An 18,934-nucleotide genomic window follows, 5' to 3' on the forward strand; every position below is an offset into this window, starting at 1 on the left:
TTAGACATACAGAACTACATAAACTCAGCCAAAAAAAGGAAATGTCCTTTCTTCAGGACACTGTCTTTCAAAGATAATTCATAAAAATCCAAATAACTTCACAGATCTTCATTGTAAAGGGTTTAAACACTGTTTCCCATGCTTGTTCATTGAACCATCAACAATTAATGAACATGCACCTGTGGAACTGTCGTTAAGACACTAACAACTTACAGACTGTAGGCGATTAAGGTCACAGTTATGAAAACTTAGGACACTAAAGAGGCCTTTCTACTGACTCTGAAAAACACCAAAAGAAAGATGCCCAGGGTCCCTCATCTGCGTGAACGTGGCTTAGGCATGCTGCAAGGATGCATGAGGACTGCAGATGTGGCCAGGGCAATAAATTGCAATGTCCGTACTGTGAGACGCCTATACAGTGCAACAGGGAGACAGGACGGACAGCTGATCGTCCTCGCAGTGGCAGACCACGTGTAACACCTGCACAGGATGGTCGGATTCTCGTTTATCATCGAAGGAATTACACCGAGGCCTGTACTCTGGAGCGGGATCGATTTGGAGGTAGAGGGTCCGTCATGGTCTGGGGCGGTGTGTCACAGCATCATCGGACTGAGCTTGTTGTCATTGCAGGCAATCTCAACGTTGTGCGTTACAGGGTAGACATCCTACTCCCTCATGTGGTACCCTTCCTGCAGGCTCATCCTGACATGACCCTCCAGCATGACAATGCCACCAGCCATACTGCCCGTTCTGCACGTGATTTCCAGCAAGACAGGAATGTCAGTGTTCTGCCATGGCCAGCGAAGAGCCCGGATCTCAATCCCATTCAGCACGTCTGGGTTAGATCGAATCGGAGGGTGAGGGCTAGGGCCATTCCCACCAGAAATGTCCGGGAACTTGCAGGTGCCTTGGTGGAAGAGTGGGGTACCATCTCACAGCAAGAACTGGCAAATCTGGTGCAGTCCATGAGGAGGAGATGCACTGCAGTACTTAATGCAGCTGGTGGCCACACCAGATACTGACTGTTACTTTTGTTTTTGACCCCCCCCCCCTTTGTTCTGAGACACATTATTCCATGTCTATGGAACTTGTTCAGTTTATGTCTAAGTTGTTGAATCTTGTTATGTTCATCCAAATATTTACAAAATGTTAAGTTTGCTGAAAATAAACACAGTTGACAGTGAGAGGACATTTCTTTTTGTTGTTGAGTTTATATATAATATAACACACTTACATATTCTGATGCCTTAGCAACCCATGCAACATGTACTCTTGATAACAGCTACACTGCAGTCGTCCATTTTGTTACAGTTGCTTACTGTAACAATTGCATGTCCTGATCCTAATCTCTCAGAAGCTGTTCTGTAAAAACACTAGTGAGAATCTCACAACATGAGGAACCACCACCCCGCCTCGTGTCCTTGGTTTGACATCAATATTATGGTTAATAATAATGTCATTCATAGATGCTACTGAATGCAAGGGCAACAGATACGACAATGGAAAAGCAACAAATCCTCCAGCTGTTATCAACCTAGCAACATTCAGCTCATAAGCACCAGCTGTCAGAGGAGCTCACAGATTACTGCACCTGTACATAGCCCATCTATAATGGTACTCCTTTGCACCCCATTATTTCTATTTCTACTTTGCACATTCTTCCACTGCAAATCTACCATTCCAGTGTTTTACTTGCTATATTGTATTTACTTCGCCACCATGGCTTTTTTTTGCCTTTACCTCCCTTATCTAACCTCATTTGCTCACATTGTATATAGACTTATGTTTCTATTGTGTTATTGACTGTATGTTTGTTTATTCCATGTGTAACTCTGTGTTGTTTTATGTGTCGAACTGCTTTGCTTTATCTTGGCCAGGTCACAGTTGTAAATGAGAACTTGTTCTCAACTTGCCTACCTGGTTAAATAAAGGTGAAATAAAATAAAATAAATAAAAATAAATGAGCTATAGATGGAGTTTCCTCCCCACTGAGGCTTCAATTTAATCCTTCCACTTTAGCTTGGGTATCTACTAAACCCACTTCCATCTGTGAATAAAACAAATACATACATTCTACAGTTTAATGTTTAACCAACTCATCTGGTTATTATATCCAATAACAGTTTTTATTCAAAGTCAGATGTTTTAGGAAGACAGTCATGTGCACGTTCCTACTAGTGGCCATTTTGAAAGCTGCAAAAAAAAAAAAATTTTTTTTTTTTTTAAGTAAGGTGTTGAGGTGACCCTCAGATACACATTTTCCTGATATATTTTGTAGGGTCTCAGATCATTTTACATAAAGTGTGATCACTTAAGAAAGTACTAGTGTTTTACAGAACAGCTTCTGAGATCAGGACATGCAATTGTTACAGTAAGCAACTGTAACAAAATGGATGACTGCATATACACCTATATGCAGATGATAGCATATTTCAATGGGCATTAATTACTATTTCTTGCCAATTGAAAATGTGTTTCTCATTTCTTGCATGTCAAAGTCACACAGTAGAAACAACAAGATACAAATGTTCAGGCATTCATAGCTCACGTCTAATTTTGGTCTATTTTACTGTTAAATTAACCTTGCATATACACAGATTACATTTTTGTAAATGTGATATTTATGTTAGGTGGGTTTAAAGGGTATATAAAAGTGGCATATAAAAAAAAAACACTCCCTTTACACAGAATGTAAATGGCAATAAAGAAATATTGTTCAATATGATCAATAATAACTTTGCATTGCCTTTCGTCAATATTTATACCCCAAACCATCGGTTTGGAAATATTTTGATTAGACTGATTTTTTTTAACCAGAAATTGTTTTGTTCCTATATATATATATAACTAGGCAAGTCAGTTAAGAACAAATTATTATTTACAATGACGACCTAGGAACAGTGGGTTAAATGCCTTGTTCAGGGGCAGAATGACAGATTTTTCCTTGTCAGCTTGGGGATTCGATCTAGCAACCTTTCGGTTACTAGTACAACGCTCTAACCACTAGGCTACCTGCCACCCCATTAAGCCCAGTGTGCTCCCACTGAGCCCAGTGGAAAAATAACCTCTCCCTCAACATCGACAAAACAAAGGAGCTGATCGTGGACTTCAGGAGACAGCAGAGGGAGAATGCTCCCATACACATCAACGGGGCCGCAGCGGAGAGGGTGAAAAGCGTCAAGTTCCTACGCATACATCACTGACAATCTGAAATGGTTCCCCAACACAGACAGTGTGGTGAACCTGAGGCGGGCCCCTGAGACTCTAAAACTTTAACAGATGCACCATTGAGAGCATCCTGTCAGGCTGCAATCACCGCCTGGTATGGCAACTGCACCGTCAGCAACCGCTGGGCTCTCCAGAGGGTAGTGAGGTCTGCACAACGCATCACCGGGGGCAAACTACCTGCCCTCCAGGACATCTACAGCACCCGGTGTCACAGGAAGGACAACAACCACCCGAGCCACTGCCTGTTCACCCCGCTACCATCCAGAAGGCGAGTTCAGTACAGGTGCGTCAAAGCTGGGACCGAGAGACTGGAAACACAGCTTCTATCTCAAGGCCATCAGACTGATAAATAGTCACCACTAGCCGGCCTCCACCTAGTACCCAGTCCTGAACTTTAGTCACTGTCATTAGCCGGCTATCACCCGGTTACTCAACCCTGCACCTTAGAGGCTGCTGCCCTGTGTACATAGTCATGGAACACGGGTCACTTTAATAATGTTTACATACTGTTTTAATCATTTCATATGTATATACTGTATTTTAGTCAATGCCATCCCATTTAACTATTGCTGTACATACTATTTTATCCTACAGCATAAATACACACACAACGGACTCAGACGTGGCTCGACCTAATAGTTCTTTATTCCGTTATTTTACATTCCTGTGTATTGTTAGATATTCACTGCACTGTTGGAAGCTAGGAACACAAGCATTCCACAAACATATGCTACATGTGTATGAGACCAATAACATTTGATTTGTGTCGATAGTTGAGAGAGAAAAAAAATCGAATTAATCAATTTTTGAAAATCAGGCTGTAACAACAAATGTGGAATAAGTGAAGTGGTATGAATACTTTAAGGTACTGTATTACTGTGAATTCGTTCAGGCGTTGAGGACGATGTAGAGACCTTAACTTGTCTTGTTGAGTATGAATGTCTGTCAGTTGATCAAATAGACAGTTAACACACTTCATATTTTTAAAACAGACAAAAACTCTCCTCTACTCTGAGCAGGAAAAGATCAACGTGTTGCTGCTCGTTTCTGGGCCAGTTTAATTACTTCTTAATAATATACATGAGGTGTTATGACCAGTCTTACTATGTGATGTAAATGAGGTGTTGACTAGTTTTACTATATTATGTAAATGAGGTGTTGACTAGTTTTACTACAGTGCCTTCGGAAAGTATATTTACTGATCTATAAAAAATTAAAATGTAAATATCACATTTACATAAGTATTCAGACCCTTTACTCAGTACTTTGTTGAAGCACCTTTGGCAGTGATTACAGCCTCAAGTCTTCTTGGGTATGACGGTACAAGCTTGGCACACCTGTATTTGGGAAGTTTCTCCCATTTTTTTTCTGCAGATCCTCTCAACCGCTGTCAGGTTGGATGGGGAGCTTCACTGCACAGCTATTTTCAGGTCTCTCCAGAGATGTTCGATCGGGTTCAAGTCCGGGCTCTGGCTGGGACACTCAAGGTCATTCAGAGACTTTTCCCGAAGCCACTCCTGCATTGTCTTGGCTGTGTGCTTAGGGTCGTTGTCCTGTTGGAAGGCGAACCTTCGCCCCAGGCTGAGCACGTATCCATCAAGGATCTCTGTACTTTACTCCGTTCATCTTTGCCTCGATCCGGACTAGTCTCCCAGTCCCTGCCACTGAAAAACATCCCCACAGCATGATGCTGCCACCACCATGCTTCACTGTAGGGATGGTGCCAGGTTTCCTCCAGACGTGACTCTTGGCATTCAGGCCAAAGAGTTTAATCTTGGTTTCATCAGACCAGAGAATCCTTTTTCTCATGTTCTGAGACTCTTCAGGGGTTCCGAGTGGCGCAGCGGTCTAAGGCACTGAATCTCAGTGCTAGAGGCATAACTACAAAGCCTGGTTCAATCCCGGGCTGTATCACATCCGGCCGTGATCGGGAGTCCCATAGGGCGCCGCACAATTGGCCCATCGTCATCCGGGTTAGGGGAGGGTTTGGCCGGGATAGGTGGTCGTAAAATAAGAATTTCTTCTTAACTGACATGCCTAGTTAAATACATTTTATAAAGGTGCCTTTTGGCAAAAACCCAAGTGGGCTGTCATGTGCCTTTTTACTGAGGAGTGGCTTCCGTCTGGCCACTACGAAGTGATTGGTGGATTGATGCCGAGATGTTTGTCCTTCTGGAAGAACTTTAGAGCTCTGTCAGTGTGACCATCGGGTTCCTCGGTCACCTCCTTGACAAAAGCCCTTCTCCCCAGATTTCCTAGACCTGGCCACACTACGCAGTCTCTGAGTGGTTCAAACTTAAACTATTTCAGAACGATGGAGGCCAATGTGTTCTTGGGGTTCTTCATTGCTGCAGACATTATTTGGTACCCGTCGCCAGATCTGTGCCTCGACACAATCCTGTATCGGAGCTCATACGGACAATTCCTTTGACCTCATGGCTTGGTTTTTGCTCTGACATGTACTGTCAACTGTGGGACATTATGTAGACAGGTGTGTGTCTTTCCAAATCATGTCCAATCAATTGAATTCAACACAGGTGGACTCCAATCAAGTTGTAGAAACATCTCAAGGATGATCAATGGAAACAGGATGCACCTGAGCTCAATTTCAAGTCTCAGAGCAAAGGGTCTGAATACTTTTGTAAATAACGGAATGATTATTTTAAATAGATTTCATTTTTTTCTTCTTCTAAAAACCTGTTTTTGCTTTGTCATTATGGGGTATTGTGATGTCATTATGTGGTATTGTGGTGTCTTTATGGGGTATTATGTGTAGATTGGTGAGATGTTTTTATTTAATCCACTTTAGAATAAAGCTGTAATGTAACAAGAGAGCCAGGGCGAAAAGGCTTACTCATTACAAACAAGTTTAAAGGACCCCCCCCCCTCTCTACATTATCAGTCAGTGGCTCGCAGCTCTTCTCTACATTATCAGTCAGTGGCTCGCAGCTCTTCTGTACATTATCAGTCGGTGGCTCGCAGCTCTTCTCTACATTATCAGTCGGTGGCTCGCAGCTCTTCTCTACGTTATCAGTCGGTGGCTCGCAGCTCTTCTGTACGTTACCAGTCAGTGGCTCGCAGCTCTTCTCTACGTTATCAGTCAGTGGCTCGCAGCTCTTCTCTACGTTATCAGTCAGTGGCTCGCAGCTCTTCTCTACATTATCAGTCAGTGGCTCGCAGCTCTTCTCTACGTTATCAGTCAGTGGCTCGCAGCTCTTCTCTACATTATCAGTCAGTGGCACGCGGCTCTTCTCTACATTATCAGTCAGTGGCTCGCAGCTCTTCTCTACATTATCAGTCAGTGGCTCGCAGCTCTTCTCTACATTATCAGTCAGTGGCTCGCAGCTCTTCTCTACATTATCAGTCGGTGGCTCGCAGCTCTTCTCTACATTATCAGTCAGTGGCTCGCAGCTCTTCTCTACATTATCAGTCAGTGGCTCGCAGCTCTTCTCTACATTATCAGTCAGTGGCTCGCAGCTCTTCTCTACATTATCAGTCAGTGGCTCGCAGCTCTTCTCTACGTTATCAGTCAGTGGCTCGCAGCTCTTCTGTACATTATCAGTCAGTGGCTCGCAGCTCTTCTGTACATTATCAGTCAGTGGCTCGCAGCTCTTCTCTATGTTATCAGTCAGTGGCTCGCAGCTCTTCTCTACGTTATCAGTCGGTGGCTCACAGCTCTTCGGTAAGTTGTCAGCACCCGATGTTTAAATAGAATGCATTCAAACACCTTGTATTGCGAAGAAATGCCAACAGAGCTTTTTCAGCAGACAAAAATACATCTTTATTCTGGCTTCTGAAAGTAAAATGCAATACAACCTTGTCTGCTATGACCAGACAAGTAAATAACAACAACGTGTCAAAGTTTCAGTGTAGATACAAATATTACTGAGGAATAGAAACATGTTGGGAACAATAGTAAAACAGCGTCTGACTCCTGAGATGTCTGAACAACAGAACAAGTTGTTGATTTCACTGTGGTCCCAGTAGTTCGAACCATTTCCTCTACTTGAAGTCACGCACGATCTCAGGGTCCCAGTCATTCGAACCATGTCCTCTACTTGAAGTCACGCACGGTCTCAGGGTCCCAGTCATTCAAACCATGTCCTCTACTTGAAGTCATGCATGGTCTCATGGTCCCAGTCATTCTAACCATGTCCTCTACTTGTAGTCATGCACGGTTTCATGGTCCCAGTCATTCGAACCATGTCCTCTTCTTGTAGTCATGCACGGTCTCATGGTCCCAGTCGTTCGAAACCATGTCCTCTACTTGTAGTCATGCACCATCTCATGCAGATGTTGATAGATTTCCTCTGGTGTTTTGGCGAGAGTTCATCCATGAAATCAGCTATAGGTGCCAGGGCCCTGTGGAGATGAGGAGAAGAGGGGGAGACATTAGGAGTGTCTGGGGAACAGTGTACATGGTGAGGAGAGTAGGGGGGACAACATAAGAGAGGAAAGGGGATCAGAGTAGAGGAGAGGGAAATTATTTGTATTCATTTACCTCAGGGATAAGCTGGTGGCTCCGGTGCGTGACGTTCTTCAGATTTTGAGATCTGTCATCAAATAATTTGCAATGTCTTAGCCCTTGACACATCACTGGCAGTCTGCAGCTCTTTCCTCCCTTCTCACAATCCTGCTACTACTACTGCTCTGTGGCATCGCTGAGGAGCTCACACTCCTGCTGCTACTGCCTTGTGGCATCGCTGAGGAGCTCACACTCCTGCTGCTACTGCCTTGTGGCATCGCTGAGGAGCTCACAGCCCTGCTGCTACTGCCTTGTGGCATCGCTGAGGAGCTCACAGCCCTGCTGCTACTGCCTTGTGGCATCGCTGAGGAGCTCACAGCCCTGCTGCTACTGCCTTGTGGCATCGCTGAGGAGCTCACACTCCTGCTGCTACTGCTCTGTGGCATCGCTGAGGAGCTCACAGCCCTGCTGCTACTGCCTTGTGGCATCGCTGAGGAGCTCACAGCCCTGCTGCTACTGCTCTGTGGCATCGCTGAGGAGCTCACAGCCCTGCTGCTACTGCTCTGTGGCATCGCTGAGGAGCTCACAGCCCTGCTGCTACTGCTCTGTGGCATCGCTGAGGAGCTCACAGCCCTGTTTCTACTGCTCTGTGGCATCGCTGAGGAGCTCACAGCCCTGTTTCTACTGCTCTGTGGCATCGCTGAGGAGCTCACACTCCTGCTGCTACTGCTCTGTGGCATCGCTGAGGAGCTCACACTCCTGCTGCTACTGCCTTGTGGCATCGCTGAGGAGCTCACACTCCTGCTACTACTGCCCTGTGGCATCGCTGAGGAGCTCACACTCCTGCTGCTACTGCCTTGTGGCATCGCTGAGGAGCTCACACTCCTGCTGCTACTGCTCTGTGGGATCGCTGAGGAGCTCACACTCCTGCTGCTACTGCCTTGTGGCATCTCTGAGGAGCTCACACTCCTGCTGCTACTGCCTTGTGGCATCGCTGAGGAGCTCACACTCCTGCTGCTACTGCCTTGTGGCATCGCTGAGGAGCTCACACTCCTGCTGCTACTGCTCTGTGGCATCTCTGAGGAGCTCACACTCCTGCTGCTACTGCTCTGTGGCATCGCTGAGGAGCTCACACTCCTGCTGCTACTGCCTTGTGGCATCGCTGAGGAGCTCACACTCCTGCTGCTACTGCCCTGTGGCATCGCTGAGGAGCTCACACTCCTGCTGCTACTGCCCTGTGGCATCGCTGAGGAGCTCACACTCCTGCTGCTACTGCTCTGTGGCATCGCTGAGGAGCTCACACTCCTGCTGCTACTGCCTTGTGGCATCGCTGAGGAGCTCACACTCCTGCTACTACTGCCCTGTGGCATCGCTGAGGAGCTCACACTCCTGCTGCTACTGCCCTGTGGCATCTCTGAGGAGCTCACACTCCTGCTGCTACTGCCTTGTGGCATCGCTGAGGAGCTCACACTCCTGCTGCTACTGCTCTGTGGGATCGCTGAGGAGCTCACACTCCTGCTGCTACTGCCTTGTGGCATCTCTGAGGAGCTCACACTCCTGCTGCTACTGCCTTGTGGCATCGCTGAGGAGCTCACACTCCTGCTGCTACTGCCTTGTGGCATCGCTGAGGAGCTCACACTCCTGCTGCTACTGCTCTGTGGCATCGCTGAGGAGCTCACACTCCTGCTGCTACTGCCTTGTGGCATCGCTGAGGAGCTCACACTCCTGCTGCTACTGCCCTGTGGCATCGCTGAGGAGCTCACACTCCTGCTGCTACTGCCCTGTGGCATCGCTGAGGAGCTCACACTCCTGCTGCTACTGCCCTGTGGCATCGCTGAGGAGCTCACACTCCTGCTGCTACTGCCCTGTGGCATCGCTGAGGAGCTCACACTCCTGCTACTACTGCCTTGTGGCATCGCTGAGGAGCTCACAGCCCTGCTGCTACTGCCTTGTGGCATCGCTGAGGAGCTCACACTCCTGCTGCTACTGCCTTGTGGCATCGCTGAGGAGCTCACAGCCCTGCTGCTACTGCCTTGTGGCATCGCTGAGGAGCTCACACTCCTGCTGCTACTGCCTTGTGGCATCGCTGAGGAGCTCACACTCCTGCTGCTACTGCCTTGTGGCATCTCTGAGGAGCTCACAGCCCTGTTTCTACTGCTGCGTGGCATCTCTGAGGAGCTCACAGTCCTGCTGCTGCTGCTCTGTGGCGTGGGTGAGGAGCTCACAGCCCTGTTTCTACTGCTGCGTGGCATCTCTGAGGAGCTCACAGTCCTGCTGCTGCTGCTCTGTGGCGTGGGTGAGGAGCTCACAGCCCTGTTTCTACTGCTGCTGCTCTGTGGCGTGGGTGAGGAGCAAGCCAGTGGACTAGGTCTTGGAGGTGGGCCCAGGATAGAACTTACCAGGTTCTACATGGAGATTGTTTCCAATTCTGCACTGCAGCTCAACGTGAGAGATGGACTTGGGGGCTATTGAACAGGCAGTACTGGGGGCAGAGGTAGGGCTTGGGGGCTGTTGAACAGGCAGTGCTTGGGGGGCAGAGAACAAAACCAGGTGTGGTCTCCATTCACCTGTTTGTGACTTGAAAAATAAACAAAGCAGATGGCTATTTATTACACATGTGCAAACCGATCAATGAACATGGAATATCATTAACTGAGACTACAATAGACTATTTAAAGTTGCAACCGTTTGAGCAGAGTTGAGTAGGCCTGGCCAAGCTATTGTACTCAACTCTGCTCCAACGGTTGCAACATTTTTGACAAGCTGGATCTTGAAAACCAAACTTCGACTTTGGTGTAACCAACGTGGGAAGCTTATGATTCTTTCTGACAAAATGTTCGATCAAAAGTTGTAAAGATCTTAAGTTTATTTGGTTGCTTGCTCTGCACGAGTATGCTGCTAGGCTAGCTAGCCAGCAAAGTAGCTGGCGCTAGCTATAGTTAGCAAAACATGGCTACTTTTTGTCGACTAAAATAGAAAATACAACATACCCTCATCCTTTGGTGAAGACTGCATGTTGCTTTCAGTCTTCATGTGCTGAACGAGCCGGCAGCAACATTTCTGGAGTCTTCACTGAGGCCCTTGTTTCTTTTCGTGCCTTGTCGAACTGTTCGCGAAACCTACCCCACTTCTTTGAACAAGTGGTTGGGTCAGACTCCAGCGTCTCTACAATTTCCCTCCGTGAATTGGAGGGGTGTCCACATAAAAATTGTCTGTCCTCGGTTGCAACACTCACTACCGAGCTCCTAACTGCCTCTGGAAGCAACGTCAGCACAAGAACTGTTCGTCGGGAGCTTCATGACATTGTTTTCCACGTCCGAGCGGCCGCACACAAACGCTAACACCATGCGCAATGCCAAGCGTCGGCTGGAATTGTGTAAAGCTCGCCCGCCATTGGACTCAGAGCAGTGGAAATGTGTTCTTTGGAGTGATGAATCATGCTTCACCAACTGGCAGTCCGACAAACAAATACGGGATTGGCGGAAGCCAGGAGAACGCTACCTGCCCAAATGCAGAGTGACAACTGTAAAGTTTTGTGGAGGAATAATGGTCTGGGGCTGTTTTTCATGGTTCGGGCCCCTTAGTTCCAGTGAAGGGAAATCTTCACGCTACAGCATACAATGACATTCTAGACGATTCTGGGCTTCCAACTTTGTGGCAAGAGTTTGGGGAAGGCCCTTGTCTGTTTCAGCATGACAATGCCCCCGTGCACAAAGCGAGGTCCATACAGAAATGGTATGTTGAGATTGTGGATGAATTGGACCTAATCGCCCAACCTCGCTAACGATCGTAACTGAATGGAAGCAAGTCCCCACATCTAGTGGAAAGCCTTCCCAGAAGAGTGGAGGCTGTTATAGCAGCAATGTTCCAACATCTAGTGGAAAGCCTTCCCAGAAGAGTGGAGGCTGTTATAGCAGCAATGTTCCAACATCTAGTGGAAAGCCTTCCCAGAAGAGTGGAGGCTGTTATAGCAGCAATGTTCCAACATCTAGTGGAAAGCCTTCCCAGAAGAGTGGAGGCTGTTATAGCAGCAATGTTCCAACATCTAGTGGAAAGCCTTCCCAGAAGAGTGGAGGCTGTTATAGCAGCAATGTTCCAACATCTAGTGGAAAGCCTCCCCAGAAGAGTGGAGACTGTTATAGCAGCAATGTTCCAACATCTAGTGGAAAGCCTTCCCAGAAGAGTGGAGGCTGTTATAGCAGCAATGTTCCAACATCTAGTGGAAAGCCTTCCCAGAAGAGTGGAGGCTGTTATAGCAGCAATGTTCCAACATCTAGTGGAAAGCCTTCCCAGAAGAGTGGAGGCTGGTATAGCAGCAATGTTCCAACATCTAGTGGAAAGCCTTCCCAGAAGAGTGGAGGCTGGTATAGAGGTAAAAGGGGGACCAACTCCATAATGTTAATGCTGATGATTTTGGAATGCTTGGGGGGCATATTTTTATTTTATTATTTTTATTTTTTATTTTAAAAATCGGCCAATTTTTATATATATTTGTAATAATGACAATTACAACAATACTGAATGAACAATGAACACTTATTTTATTTTAACTTAATATATCAATAAAATCAATTTAGTCTCAAATAAATAATGAAACATGTTGAATGAAACCATGATACTCCAAAACAAAGTGTTGGAGAAGAAAGTAAAAGTGCAATATGTGCCATGTAAGAAAGCTAACGTTTAAGTTCCTTGCTCAGATCATCAGAACATATTAAAACTGGTGGTTCCTTTTAACATGAGTCTTCAATATTCCCAGGTAAGAAGTTTTAGGTTGTTGTTAAAGGAATTATAGGACTATTTCTCTCTAGACCATTTATATTTCATAGACCTTTGACTATTGGATGTTCTAATAGGTACTTTAGTATTGCCAGCCTAATCTCGGGAGTTGTTAGGCTTGAAGCATTGCGAAGAGCTGCTGGCCAACGCAGTAAAGTGCTGTTTGAATGAATGCTTACGAGCCTGCTGCAGCCTACCACCGCTCAGTCAGACTGCTCTATCAAATCCTAGACTTAAATTATAATATAATAAACACACTGAAATACGAGCCTATGGTCATTAAGGTTAAAACCGGACACTATAATTGAGAACAAAACGTTTATTCTTTCAGGGAAATTCGGGACCGTTCCGTATTTCATCTAATGTTATGTCATAATTACGTAAAATTCTGGCAAATTAGTCCGCAACGAGCCAGGCGGCCAAAACTGTCGCATATACCCCGACTCTGCGTGCAATGAACGCAAGAGAAGTGACACAATTTCCCTAGTTTAATATTGCCTGCTAACATGAATTTCTTTTAACTAAATATGCAGGTTTAAAAAAATATATACTTCTGTGTATTGATTTTAAGAAAGTCATTGATGTTTAGGTACACAGTGCTTTTTTCACGAATGCGCTTGTTAAATCATCCACCGTTTGGCGAAGTAGGCTGTGATTCAATGATAAATTAACAGGCACAGCATCGATTATATGCAACGCAGGACAAGCTAGATAAACAAGTAATATCATCAACCACGTGTAGTTAACTAGTGATTATGTTAAGATTGATTGTTTTTTTCTAAGATAAGTTTAATGTTTGCTAGCATCTTACCTTGGCTCCTTGTTGCACTCGCATAACAGGTAGTCAGCCTGCCACGCAGTCTCCTCGTGGAGTGCAATGTAATCGGCCCTAATTAATCGTCCATTCCGATTAAATCGGTCCACCTCTAGTGCATATACTATTGGCTATGTAGTGTATGAGCATGAACTGTTCTGTTGGGAAGCATGCCGTAACCCTAACCACTTACCCCAATTCTAACCCTAATTGAATAGCAGCCCCCCCCCCCCCCCCCCCCATACATACACACAGAAGAATGCATAGCAACCCTTACCTTATCAACAGGAAGTGGTAAAGGTGCTTGGATGACACTGTGGAGAGGACAGAGGTCAGGAGTCAGAGTTCAGTTCAGAGCGAGGTTTATACAACAGTCAATAAAATAGTTAAACTATTTTTTTTTAAATGTTGACAGTCCAAATGGGAGAACAGAACAGGTAAATAGAGCAAGAAGTTGATGACCTCTGTGCTGTGAATGATTGACATTAGTCAGCACAGTAACAGTGTGTATTTGGGCTATGTACTGTTTATACCGTGCTTCTACACCTGCATTACTAGCTGTTTGGGGTTTTAGGCTGGGTTTCTGTACAGCACTTCGAGATATTAGCTGATGTACGAAGGGCTATATAAAATAAAATTGATTGATTTATATAGCGTAGGTCGGGGTATTTCGAAATAGACGCGGTAAGACTCAATCTCGTTTCAAAAAATTATTATATATTTTAAACGCGGTCACACACACATATATATACACACATATACACACACACATACATAATGCATATATTTTGGCCTCATGGCGGCTGGGGGGGGGGGGGGTCCGTGCTACGCCACTGCTTAAAACTATAAGAAATCTAAGATGTTTCAAATAAATGATATCCAGCTCAGGGATATAGCTATACATTTGGTTTGCTAACTTTCTAGCTAAATGTCAAGATCAAACTTCTTGGTTTACAGTAGAGACATTCAATCCCTGTTGCCTAAAGTGGTATGTGCGTAATTGTGTGACCTTCCGGTAATACGGTATACTAGATGTCTGCGCAGGACTGATTTGCTTACCCCATATTCCCGCAGCTTTCCATACTGCACCCGTTGGGCTTTTGTCAGACTCCCGCCCACTAGCGCACGAACTGGCCCCAACCACAGTCCCACTATGTTATTTTTGGCGCATGTGACAAAGCTTTACTTGGGAGCCATTGTTGCTATTCCAGTTTAAACTGTTCTGCCTGCGGTTATGGAACCCCTACCTGTCCCAGACCTGCTGTTTTCAACTCTTAATGATCGGCTATGAAAAAGCCAACTGACATTTATTCCTGATTATTATTTGACCATGCTTGTCACTTATGAACATTTTAATCATCTTGGCCATGTTCTGTTATAATCTCCACCCGGCACAGCCAGAAGAGGATTGGCCACCCCTCATAGCCTGGTTCCTCTCTAGGTTTCTTCCTAGGTTTTGGCCTTTCAGGGAGTTTTTCCTAGCCACCGTGCTTCTACACCTGCATTGCTTGCTGTTTGGGGTTTTAGGCTGGGTTTCTGTACAGCACTTCGAGATATTAGCTGATGTACAAAGGGCTATATAAAATCAACTTGATTTGATTGTCCCAGCAATGTTGCGCCATAAAGGCAAATATCAAATGCGCAAAAATAACTGAATAGGTTAAATTATCAGAGATTCTCACGTGGCCCATTATATTAAGCTATCTGTATTCCTGGGCTATCTCAGCCAATGAGTATGCCTAGGGTACGTCTAGGTTAACGCATACAAAGCAGAAAGATGTCCGTTTCCAAATAATCTACGGGGACAACAAAAAAATATTTTTAAATCTCAGGTCGTCCGTCTGACCGCCTGCTCACAGCATGAAAAATGTCAGACTTGCCGCAAACGATCTGTGTCGGGACCCGCGGAAATGCAGCCCTCTACCGAATACCCCGGTATGGTTTCAGAAACGGTATGAAAATCTGGATACAACCAACCCTAGGGTGTGTGGGTATTGTTGGTGCAGTGCCAGTGACCGCAGCGCACAGCCGTAGCAGCTGTACTCAGGGACTATTTGGGAAGGTCAGCGCACACAAATTTCCTAGAAGGCAAAGGTGACTGATTTATCGGTGTAGTAACCCCCCCCCCCCCCCTCCAATCACGACCCCAAACTCTTCACACCCCTTGCTGGCGGAGGACATTTAACATTTTAAAGCTCAGTTACTATAAATAGTTTTAAGGTCTGTCAGTGAACGACATTAGGACAAATGCCCGTGCACTAAACACAATATTGGACCTTGTGGATCCATTCTACTGTTACAACTCAGCAGCAATAAGTTAAAAGCCCGATTTTGACTTTTTTTTTTTTTTTTTTTACAAAATTAAGATTTCAGTACCCGCGGTACGTATTGGGTCTGGATTCAGACAGCGGCTCGCCAGTTGAGTATGTCTGGCCTAGTGATTCAGAGAAAATTATTCATTCATTCTAGGGCTGTTCTCGACAAAAGAATATCGGTTGGTCAATTTTTAAAAAAGGTGTATTTTTCCATATAGAGACACCCTATGTTTGAATAAAAACAACTATATGTTCACTACTGAGCTTGTCTGATGCTTTAAGCACTGTGATTAAAATTGAAGACACAAATTAATAAAAAGGAGGGAGCCAGAGCTCAATATAGCCTAAATAGAAAAAGACAAAACTGATTGCGAACCCCTTCCACCCGCTGCTGTTAGCGGTCGGCAACCTTCTCCAGTGGCAAGTTATCCTACCATTTTTACTGATCTGTGTGCCAGTTACGATTTTCATGTGGACATTTTCATGGAACAGTTTCATTGAATAAAGTATTCATATCTCAAAACAAATGTGGTTACTAAAAATTCTAAATTAAAATGATACAAATCTAAAAGTAACTATTGCCAATATGTAAAAATAGCCTACAATAAAGCCAATATATAAAAACATTGCAGCCTGCAGGTAGAAAATATCCTGATGAAACTAAGTATCCTGTAAATCACATTGGCTAAGCATGGCCTGTCTGCAACCAACTTGAAACATGGTATCAACTATTAACTTGGTCCAGCCCAATCGTGCTAGCAAACATACAACATTATATAAGTGAGTTAAGACAACATTAAATAGTGTCAAATCCCCAAAATGGGTACATTTATAGGCCAACATTTTCACTCAGGCCAGGTAGACTAGTCCTACTGCTATACTGACAGGAGCGGCTCCAAACAAAATTGACAAATCATAAAATATAATTAAAACAAACCAAGTGTAGACTACGGTTGTGCTCTCTGCAAACAACGCGTCCACTCCTACAACGACAAGACTGTAATAATATATTGAATACGTTAACAGAAATGAACGTAACCAAACATTGTAGATTTGAAACGGTAATAAAACAGTGAAATGTACAACTGGTGATACGAGGGCCGCGGTAAACACACACACACACTCCAAACCACATCTTAAAACCAGACAAACACTCCATTATGTAAACACACTATTGATGCTGCTCCTACTCCACACACACCATCAAATGTAGTGTAAACCACACTGCCTGCCTCAACCGTCCAGGGGTAGGCATAGGCCTCAACACTAGTGGCAGAGAGAATGCCAATGAGCTCTACTACTGACTAAGCCAGTTGTGTAACGCTCCATCGCAGTCCGTTTATAATCAAAGGTCTAACTATAGGCCCTAAATCTGTTCGAGGTCAGAGGTCATTGGGCTAGCTGCTGTGACATGGCAAATAAACTATACCGCTGTAACACAGAGTGCCGTTCAAAGCAAACCTTATTATATTTGTCACATGCTTTTGTAAAACAGGTGTTGACAAACAGTGAAATGCTTGCTGACTGGTCCTTTTCCAACGACGCAGAATTAAATATATAAATATATAAAATTAATGATACGATTAAATACAGAGAGCACCACCAGCTAATAACATGGCTATATACAGAGAGTACCACCAGGTAATAACATGGCTATATACAGAGAGCACCACCAGCTAATAACATGGCTATATACAGAGAGCACCACCAGCTGATAACATGGCTATATACAGAGAGTACCAGGTAATAACATGGCTATATACAGAGAGCACCACCAGGTAATAACATGGCTATATACAGAGAGCACCACCAGCTAATAACATGGCTATATACAGAGAGCGCCACCAGGTAATAACATGGCTATATACAGAGAGTACCACCAGGTAATAACATGGCTATATACAGAGAGCGCCACCAGCTAATAACATGGCTATATACAGAGAGTGCCACCAGGTAATAACATGGCTATATACAGCGAGCGCCACCAGGTAATAACATGGCTAAATACAGGGAGCGCCACCAGGTAATAACATGGCTATATACAGAGAGCGCCACCAGGTAATAACATGGCTATATACAGGGAGCACCACCAGGTAATAACATGGCTATATACAGAGAGCGCCACCAGCTAATAACATGGCTATATACAGAGAGCACCACCAGCTAATAACATGGCTATATACAGGGAGTACCAGGTAATAACATGGCTATATACAGAGAGCACCACCAGCTAATAACATGGCTATATACAGAGAGCACCACCAGCTAATAACATGGCTATATACAGAGAGCGCCACCAGCTAATAACATGGCTATATACAGAGAGTGCCACCAGGTAATAACATGGCTATATACAGCGAGCACCACCAGCTAATAACATGGCTATATACAGAGAGCGCCACCAGCTAATAACATGGCTAAATACAGGGAGCGCCACCAGGTAATAACATGGCTATATACAGAGAGCACCACCAGCTAATAACATGCCTATATACAGAGAGCACCACCAGCTAATAACATGGCTATATACAGGGAGTACCAGGTAATAACACGGCTATATACAGAGAGCACCACCAGCTAATAACATGGCTATATACAGAGAGCACCACCAGCTAATAACATGGCTATATACAGAGAGCGCCACCAGGTAATAACATGGCTATATACAGAGAGCACCACCAGCTAATAACATGGCTATATACAGAGAGCGCCACCAGCTAATAACATGGCTAAATACAGGGAGCGCCACCAGCTAATAACATGGCTATATACAGGGAGTACCAGGTAATAACATGGCTATATACAGAGAGCACCACCAGCTAATAACATGGCTATATGCAGAGAGCGCCACCAGGTAATAACATGGCTATATACAGAGAGCGCAAACAGGTAATAACATGGCTATATACAGAGAGCACCACCAGCTAATAACATGGCTATATACAGAGAGCACCACCAGTTAAAAGCATGGCTATATACAGAGAGCACCACTAGTTAAAAGCATGGCTATATACAGAGAGCACCACCAGCTAATAACATGGCTATATACAGAGAGCACCACCAGGTAATAACATGTCTATATACAGAGCGCCACCAGCTAATAACATGGCTATATGCAGAGAGTGCCACCAGGTAATAACATGGCTATATACAGAGAGCGCCACCAGGTAATAACATGGCTATATACAGAGAGCGCCACCAGGTAATAACATGCCTATATACAGAGAGCGCCACCAGGTAATAACATGGCTATATACAGGGAGCGCCACCAGGTAATAACATGGCTATATACAGGGAGCGCCACCAGGTAATAACATGGCTAAATACAGGGAG

At 44.9% G+C, this 18,934-nt stretch overlaps 2 protein-coding genes across 11 annotated transcripts in view; both read right to left on the bottom strand.

Moving 5' to 3' along the window:
• slmapa (sarcolemma associated protein a) overlaps positions 1 to 18,934 on the bottom strand; it is a 172,669-nt gene that overhangs the window by 101,052 nt on the left and 52,683 nt on the right. For all 10 annotated transcript variants that reach the window (XM_055869967.1, XM_055869968.1, XM_055869970.1 and 7 more), the window contains one exon: positions 13,564 to 13,600. In XM_055869967.1, the coding sequence (XP_055725942.1) occupies positions 13,564 to 13,600 (37 nt within the window). The remainder of the gene's footprint in view (positions 1 to 13,563; positions 13,601 to 18,934) is intronic.
• LOC129815827 (uncharacterized) lies at positions 1,028 to 11,825 on the bottom strand. The gene is made up of 2 exons (XM_055869979.1): positions 7,730 to 11,825; positions 1,028 to 7,590 (listed from the first exon to the last, which is right to left on the bottom strand). The coding sequence occupies exon 1, from the start codon at positions 9,943 to 9,945 to the stop codon at positions 7,822 to 7,824; it is 2,124 nt and encodes a 707-aa protein (XP_055725954.1). The 5' UTR covers positions 9,946 to 11,825; the 3' UTR covers positions 1,028 to 7,590; positions 7,730 to 7,821.

This window comes from Salvelinus fontinalis, chromosome 18 (genome assembly GCF_029448725.1).
Source record: "Salvelinus fontinalis isolate EN_2023a chromosome 18, ASM2944872v1, whole genome shotgun sequence".
In the NCBI taxonomy this organism is placed as follows: domain Eukaryota; kingdom Metazoa; phylum Chordata; class Actinopteri; order Salmoniformes; family Salmonidae; genus Salvelinus; species Salvelinus fontinalis.